Below are 8,787 nucleotides of genomic sequence, written 5' to 3' on the forward strand. Positions count from 1 at the left end.
CTGGGGGGCTTCATTCAGTATCTTGTGATTCTTTCTTTAATATTATGCAAGTTTCATTCTTTTTTTTTTTTTTCCAGATCTCAGAAGATGGAGCTTCACAATGAAGGCTACATCTTGGAATTGGATTGTTGCTCCTCCTTAGAACACCTGGCAGACCAAAAACTCATCCCAGAGTTCACTAAGAAGGTGAGACCCAGATGGACAAGCTTACAGAGTGTGCACCTCAGTAGATGAGCTGGTGGGGGGATGGAGGGGAGGTCAGCCACACCCAAGGGAGCAACTCTAGATGACTCTGGAACAAGTGGCAGGCATGTCCTGTCTTGTAGGGCTGGAATGGCATCCCTGCATGCCCATTACTAGATTCATTAAGCTGTCAAAGAGGTCTGATCCCCAAACCTCACCTCTCCCTGGTCCTCGGTTCTTTGTTACCACATGTCCCCTTTCTTTGCTAACGTGGGAGTAGGCCAGAGTCCTGGGGCTACCAGCATGCCATTGTACCAGGGAGCATGGCCTGCCTTCAAGGAATTCCTATCTGCCCAGATCTGCCCAGAAACTCCTAGTTTTGAACTTGTCTTCATGTCGTATGTGGTGTCTTAACCAATTTCAGGGTCCACTTGAGTTCCAGTATGACATTTATAGCAGAAGGAATTTCTTTGCTCCAAACTAGGGCTGAGTTTGTCTTCATGTGTGTCTTTTTTTTTTTAATGTGTATGCGTGTATTGCCTGCATGTAGGTAAGTGCACCCGTGTCATGCAGTGCCTACAGAGGACAGAAGAGGCTGTCAGATCCCCTGGAACTGGAGTTAGGACAGTTGTTAGCTGCCCTGTGGGTGCTGGGATTCAAACCCAGGTCTTCTGCAAGAACAGTTGTTGTTCTTAACTGCTGAGCCATCTCTCCAGCCCCTCTTCATGTGAGTCTTATTCTCCTATGTGTAACCTTCCAAAGTACTACTATGAGTCACTGAGTGATTGGATGTGTTCTAAGCAACTTCAGAAAGTGCTGACACCCACCCACATGCCACAGCTGTCACTCAAGATGACCTCTTGGTGCACTGCGGCAGACCTGGTACACCATCCATTTTTTTTGTTTGGTTGTTTGGGTTTTTTTTGAGATAGAGTATCACATAGCCCAGGCTGGACTCAAAGTCACTATGTAGCTAAGAATGGTCTTGGATTTCTGATCCTCCTGCCTGTACTGGGATTACAGGCTTGTGCTACAGTGTCTTGTTTATGTGGTGCTGAGGAAGACCTTGTGCATGGTAGGCACTCTACCAAACTGAGCTACAGCCCCAGCCAACATGTGTTTTATAGTAAACTTCATATATATGTTGTATGTATACACACACAAACAGACAGACACAGACATACACAGATACACACAAAGATAGGATACATTGTAAAGATAAAATGTATAGTATAGTAAATATATAAACCAGAAACAGATCTTTATTATCAAATATTATTATGGGCTGTATTTCTGTATGATTGACACAGAGTAGGTTTGCTTTACCAGTACTGCTACAGACCCATGAATGATGGATGCATTGCATATGACACTCACAGTTGTGACATCACTGGGTGACAGGAACTTTTCAGCTCCTTTATCATCTGGAACACAGCAGCCAGCAGCTCATCACTGAGTGACCTGTGAGGATCACAGCTGTAACTGACTGTTACCCACCCTCTACAGGTGGTTGTGGTTTGTTTGGGTGCAAACTGCCAGTGGTTTTGCTAATGACTTTTTTTTAAGATTTATTTTTAAATTATATGTATATCTGTGTGTGGATATGTACATGTGAGTGCATGTGCCCCTGGAGTCCAGAAGAGGGTGGTGGATCCCCTGGAGCTGGAGTTTCTGGCAGTTGTGAACCACCTGACATGGGTGCTGGGAACCCAGGTCTTCTTTAAGAACAGCAAGTGCTCTTAACTTCGGAGCCATCTCTCCAGCCCAGATAAATCTTTTTTTTAATTATATTTATTTATAAAGCCAGGTGTGGTGGTGCACACCTTTAATCCAGCACTTGAGAGGCAGAGGCAGAGGCAGAAAGATCTCTGTGAGTTCAAAGCCAGCCTGGTCTACATACATAGTGAGTTCCAGGCCAGCTGGGGCTACAGGGAGGCCCTGTCTCAAAAACCAAAAAAAAAAAAAAAAATTGCATTTGTTTACTTATTGTGTGTGCATGCATGTGTGAGTATGCCATGACGCACACGTGGAGGTCAGAGGACAACTTTTAGTAGTTGATTCTGTTTTACCATGTGGTTCCCTGGAATGAAACTCACTCAGGTCATCAGGTCTGGCAGCAAGTGCCTTCACCACTGAGCCATCTTCCTGGCCCTTTGCTAGTAAGTCCTGTTCTTTGTCAGCTTTGGCCAGGAATAGAGCTACGTGCTGGAATGCAGAGAACAACCTCATTGTGGTTATGATGGGTAAGCAAGCCCTGCAGAGGAGCGTCACTGGATGAGAAGCAACTGGACTGAAACACAGGTGCAGAGGCTGTATGTGTGGTCCAATGACAGGGAAGGTGCTGAGACTGAGATGGGGGGATGTGGAGTCAGTGATGATGTAACAGGTGGGACTGGAACAGGTCAGGGAGTCTCCAAACAGGGACTAGCGTGTGCGAGGCCTGAGTTGAAGGATGGAGGCAGGAGACAAATGGGACCAAAACATCATAGAGGCCACTGTGAAGGGAGGGAGAGTTAGGAAGGGGCAGAGAAACAGCCAGAGAGCCAGCTCTCAGCAGTGAAAGCAACAGGAAACAGTGTGAGGCGTTTTGCAGAACTGCGGAGTGATGAGATAGATGGCTCCTTCCCTTCCGTGTTTGTGAGCATCCAGGGTCTAAAGCTCTGGGAGTGACCACTCACATGGAAGGAACCAAGGCCCTAGACCAGGATGGTGAAGGCTTTTTCTACTCTGATAGAATTTAGGTGATTATTTAGAAATGGGTGGGATTGTTTATGTTTATACATATGTATTAGTGTAAGAGCACAAGTGATTTGCTAAATTTCAAAGATGTCTGTTTAAGTAGGGCTATCTTCTTTGCAGATACTTCAATCAGATTGGATAGGGACTCCTAGAGGCTGAATTCTCTCAATGACCTGAAATGTGGGGAAACTGACTGTACTCAGATGCTCAGGATAGCTGAGGGGTGTGTAGAGAAGATGCAGGAGAGGGCCTCCATCTGCTCTCTGTAGTGTGCTCCTTTTAACATGTGATACAGTGCCTTGATCCTAATGAAACCAGGATCATTTTGTGATAGACCGTTGAATCCAGTGTTGAGGAGGCAGCACCCCATTTTGTGGCTGCTCGGCTGCTGTGCTTCTGTAGTGCTGAAGTGGGGATGGACGACTGTATGGGGTCTAAGCCCTGGAGGGCATTAGACAGGTTTTATTTACTTTTTCATTTTTCTACTTACTCTAGCATTCTTTTTTCCACGCATTGTATGTATGAGTGTGTAGATACCAGTGTCTGAGGATTTGTTCAATAATTGGTTATGATCGGCACCTGCTCATTCTACATGTTTAATAAGAACTCTAAGCCTTCCTTACAGTTGACAGCTGCTGGGGGGGAGAGAGTCTGATTTCTTTAGAGGTGTGATTCCTAGTAGCTTGACCATGCTCCAGTGGATGGCCCCAAGCCCATGCATACATGAACAGCACTAATTGGACAAAACAAAACAAACAAAAAAGGATATGAAGTTGGGTGGGGGTTGGGTACTGAGATTTCTGCCCTGGAATGTGTCTCCAGGTGTGAATTCCAGAATCACTCAGCTCTAACCATGAAGACACTTAGAGCATGGAGCTCACAGCATGGTGATTGCTGTTCCCTGGGGAAGCCACTGTGTGCAGATCATCCCCACCTTCATCCTTTCCTCACTGGCAGGGAACCCAGGCTGGACTCAGGAATCAGCATTTCTGGCTGTTGCTGTGGCTTCAGTTTCTAGACCAGTGGCCATGACAACCAGAAGGAGGACAAAATATCGTGAGGGACCCTGTCCCTCCTCTGCTTTCCATCGCTGGACATGGTTTCTAACAGAGCAGAGCAATCCAAATGGCAGACAGTGGCACTGGTCAACTTTTGTAATTTCCACATAGGCAGAATACCATAGCTGCTTCCTCGGAAGGACTGGACTGAAAACCAGTTGTGTTTTCTTCATCGTAAATATTTAATAGACACCTTGATCCCTATTTTCACATGTGCAGTGGTGATGCCCGTTAATTGCCTCGTAGGTAGGCCGAGATGAGAACGGCGAGATGAGGCTCTGGCTCCTGCCGCTTTCTATTGTGACTTTCTATCTGGGTCATTGTGTGTGTGAAATAATAGCTCCTGTCCCTATGACAAGTAGATCCATCCTCAGACACGATGCTAATTAACTCATTTTGTCATTTGTTCCATCATGCAAGCTAGGCTCATGTTCTTTTTCATATATTAGAATTCAATTCAAACCAAGTCGATTTTTTTTTTCTTAAGAACAACGTCCCAATATTATTTTCCCACCAAATGTTTTACATTAGCAGAAACTTTCGCTAGAAAATATGAATAGGAGGGAAAAGAGACCTCATTATTTCCTACAATTAGGAAAAATAAAGTCATGTTCTCTGTGTCCTGTAGCATTAGCTGAAGCTGCTGTCATTTACAGCCATCCTCTAGTGCCCCTGATTCAGGAGGCCAGGAGAGCGGTATAAAGATGACTCTTCCCTTCAGTGGGCCCCTAGGAGTTCCTGAATGCATTGATTGGTGTGGTTAAATCCAGGTTGCTGCATTCTGCTTTCCCCCTCATATCCTGTAGTGCATCAGCCAACTAGCCTATATGTAAATTATTTATTATGGACCACAGAATTTAATTTAAAATGCAGTTATAGGAAGACTTGGAGAGACTATGTTTCCAAGTCCCGGGCCAAGTGCACGAGGGACAGAAAGTCCAGAAGCTGTGGAAGAATGTTGGTGTCCCCCTAATTCCTTTGGGACAGCGACCAGCTGTTGTCCCAGCAGTACATCCAGGGCTGTCTGTGGAGCCCTCTGGCATTTCCTGTTCCCAGAGAACTGTCAAGGAGACGGAGCCTTACAGGATAAAGGGCCTGCACATTTATTCGTAAGAATGTTCAGATCACTTTACACTCTCTGGAGCTTCTTGGGAAACTCACTAGAGCAAGGGCCATTACTGCATCCAAAATAATAAGCCAGATGTAAAGTAACGATGGCAAGCCACCAGAGTGGTGCCATGGCCTCATCTCGGCTCCGGCTCCGCTAAATGGTAGTTCCCAAGTGTTACTGGCACACATGTGTAAATGGGAATTGAGTGTGAAGAGGGCTTTAAAGTTTTTAGTCACTGCACACATCTGGCTCCTGCTTCCATACCATCTTCTTCAAAGAAGACACTGAGCTGGCAGAGGTGAAGTCTTTGCCTAGGGCCTGGGACTGCTGAACAACAGGGCAGGATCCATCTTCCCTAGGAGACAGAGGCACCATGGGTGGGGAGCAGCCAGAATGTTCTCTGGCTGGGTAGACTTAGGAAAGTTCTGGAAAGGAATGGTGTGCAAGAATGCTCCCCAAAGTGAGATGGGAGAGACAGATAGTGCCATTCCTGTGAGGATGGGAGTCAAGTCAGAATGAAGAGCGAAGCCAGGAAGAGTAGGTCACTTCTGCTCACACTGTGGGATGGATGGAGAAACAGGCTCCTTTAGATCAGAACAGAGCCCTGCTTAGGCGAGCTCGGCTGGGTTTCCTGTGAGGGTGCAGGGAATGACAGGAAGCCTGGGGGCTGTTGTGACATACATAAGACTATAGGAGAATATAAAAGCAGAGACTGTTGGTTGTGGGTTAGGGTGACATACACCAAAATCCCAGCACTCAGGAGGCTAAGGAGCCTGGGCTACATTGTGAGACCCTGTCTCAAACATCCAGGGCTGGGGATATGTCTTGGTAGTAGGCCATTTGCCTAGCTTGTGCAAGGCCCGAGATCCAGTTCCCAGCGCCACAAGAAGAGGGTGATGGCTCTTCCTCCTTCCTCTCCTCCTCTCTCTTCTCTCACCCCTTTCCTCCATGCCAAGCCCTATTTATGTATCCATAAGTTTGTTTGCAATTGAAATGGGATTTGACTCCACAGACCCTATGCTGAGGTGCTTACAGGCACTGCGTGTACCCCTCATACTGCTGGAAAGGCTTAATCCCCATTTAACAGGTGAAGAAACTGAGACGTGGACAAACTATGTCTTTGCCCAAGATTATAATGTGCAAGGCAGGCCTGGGATTTGCACCCAAGCCATTGGACTTAGAGTCCATGTTCAGTGGCTGTTTGGCCATGCCTGCTCTTTTGCGGAGCACATCTTTCCAAGGGCAGAGTGAGAAGCAAATGGGGATAGCCTGTGGAACAGAGTTGCAGGCCGCCATGCCCAGCTTCCCTGGGTGAATGTTCCCTCATCCTGTCCACAGAGAGGTCACACTCTCTGACCTTGTTCAGTGCTCTGCATTCAACAAGATGTGTCACCCCTCAGGAAACGAAACCACCTGTCGGTGCCTTAGCTGAGGGGAAAGCATGGTGATTTTGAAGATCTCTAAAAGGAAACAGAAGCCCCAGGACTCTGAAGCTTTACCTGTGGGCAGAGATGACTCAGCAATGACTTTCTGGTTGATTACTGAGTGATTCAGAATCTCCTTTCTACAAACACAGTTTTTAAAACCAATTTGTTTTATGTGTCTATATGTCTGTGTTCCTGAATGTATATATGTACGTCACGTGCATGCAGGTGCCCTTAAAGGCCAGAAGAGGGTATCAGATCCCCTGGAACGGAGTTACAGGCCATTGTGAGTCTCCAGATATGGGTGCTGGGAACAAAATCTGGAGTCCTCTGCAAGAGCAGGAAGTGCTCTTAACCACTGAACCATCTTTCCAGCCTCCAGAATCTAATTTTAATTGGTGCAAGAAAATTATCTAAAAAAGGCACCCCTGTTTGTGTCCAGACCACAAGAACTGTGACATTTTTTAAAGGTGAAAGTAGTGAGGGTTTGGAGGAGGAAGCAAAACTAGAAGTGATAGAATCCCAGAATGAGGGCATCTTTGGTATGGAGGACAGTGAGCTGGAGGCTGGCAAAGGTATGGGGCTTGCTCACTGTTGTATCTGCAGAACTTAAACGTTGGTCAAATCAGTGAAGTTAAAGGAGAAATTCAGAGATGACGTCATTAAGACCTAACCATAGAGGAAAAGGGAGAGTCTAAGATGGCTCTGATGTGACTAAGGCCTGAGACGAGATAATTTGTGAGGTGAGGGGACACAGCATGAGGAGCTTTTGGACAGAGAGATGATGAAATTAGTGATGAACATATTTGGGGGGACACCCAGGGGAACATTCCAGAAGGTTGGACCAGAGCTCAGGAGGAGGCTAAGGATGGGTGTTTAGTTGAGGTATAAACTCAGAGGGATAGGGACCCTGCAGGAGATGACAACATCAAGGTGTCACCCGGGTGACTTGTGCATGTCTCAGAAGCAGCCATCGAGTCAGCTCATTGTTACCTGCAGGAAATTCAGTACCAGCATCACAAGGCGTGTTGTTGGGTTGGTTAGTTGGTTTGATGGGTGTTAGAGAAGCTGATCATACGTAGCCTCCTGCCGTGAAGACTTGGTTTTCTGGCTAGGGCCCTAGCCCTGCGGTAGAGTGCTGGTCCAGCACACATAAGACCCCAGGTTCCAGTGTCGCAGGTTTGGTGTTTCAATAGGAAACGCTTGATTGGCTCAGACAGCAAGAGCCAGACCTGCATTTCTCAGCTATGGTGAGAGAGCAGTTTCCTCCCCAGTTCACTGTGGAACACTTTTGTAAAGCCCAGAGGAGGAAAAGGAACTCCTGTGCTGAAGTAGCAGGTGGCAGCAAGAAGTGCTTGCTTCGGTAGGACCTTGGAGAACAGCTTCCAAAGGAGGGAGATAGCCACGTCCAAAGGCCCTCTCTCCCTGGGCTCGGCTTCCGAGGCCACCAATCCATCCATCTCGTGAGAGCAGTTGACACGGGACAGAAGGACCAGTGGCCATCCTGCCAGGGCTGTAGAGTAAATGTGTTTAGGAGAGAGTGTGGCCACTGAGACAGGTTTAGGTAGGAGGAAGTTGTTTGAAGTAGGAGATTTGAGTAATTTTAAAAGCTGGATGGTACAAGGGGGAAGTTAAGCTAGGCACAGTGGCACAACTTATAAATGCTAGCACTTGGGAGGCCAAGACAGAAGGATCACGAGTTCAAGGCCAGCCTGGGGCAGGTAGATAACAGTTAGCATTTTGCCCAGTCAGTTTCTTGGGCCAGTAGTGATTGGAGTGTAGTTTTGGTGATGGTGGGGATGTGGAGCGGGGTGGTTTTAATGAGACCCTGTCTCAAAAAAAGAAGTCTGGAGATGCAGGCAAGGCCCTGGTTTGGTCCTCAGCACAAAGAAAAAGGAGAAAGTTTCAAGGCAGGTTAGAAAGACGGAGGTAGGAATGGACCCCTCCCTCTGGGGCTGCGGGAGGTAGAAGGGAAGGCTGCCAGCTTAGATATTGGTGGTTGGGGCGGAAGCTGAGCTGCTGCCTGGAGGCCTCTGTTTTTTAGGGTTCCCCTCCCAGCCAGCCTCTGACCTCCTGCTAGTTTTATTGACTGTGATCTTCCTGTTCTGTCCAGAGGTCATTGAAGTTTGTTGGCACCCACTAAGAGGGAGGAGGTCACTCCCCAGAAAGGGCACACATTCTCCTCACATTTCTCCCTCTGTATGCCCCTGATGCAGACTGAGGGTCAGAGCTCATCCTGTCCCCTTGTGCAGGTCTGTGAGAGCCTGCTGGA

At 47.3% G+C, this 8,787-nt stretch overlaps 1 protein-coding gene across 2 annotated transcripts in view; it reads left to right on the top strand.

Moving 5' to 3' along the window:
* Rftn1 (raftlin, lipid raft linker 1) overlaps positions 1–8,787 on the top strand; it is a 228,238-nt gene that overhangs the window by 133,948 nt on the left and 85,503 nt on the right. For both annotated transcript variants that reach the window (XM_008849972.3, XM_017802421.2), the window contains exon 4: positions 78–186. In XM_008849972.3, coding sequence (XP_008848194.1) covers positions 78–186 — 109 coding nt within the window. The remainder of the gene's footprint in view (positions 1–77; positions 187–8,787) is intronic.

Source organism: Nannospalax galili, unplaced genomic scaffold, assembly GCF_000622305.1.
Source record: "Nannospalax galili isolate Female #2095 unplaced genomic scaffold, S.galili_v1.0 scaffold364, whole genome shotgun sequence".
Taxonomy (NCBI): Eukaryota; Metazoa; Chordata; class Mammalia; order Rodentia; family Spalacidae; genus Nannospalax; species Nannospalax galili.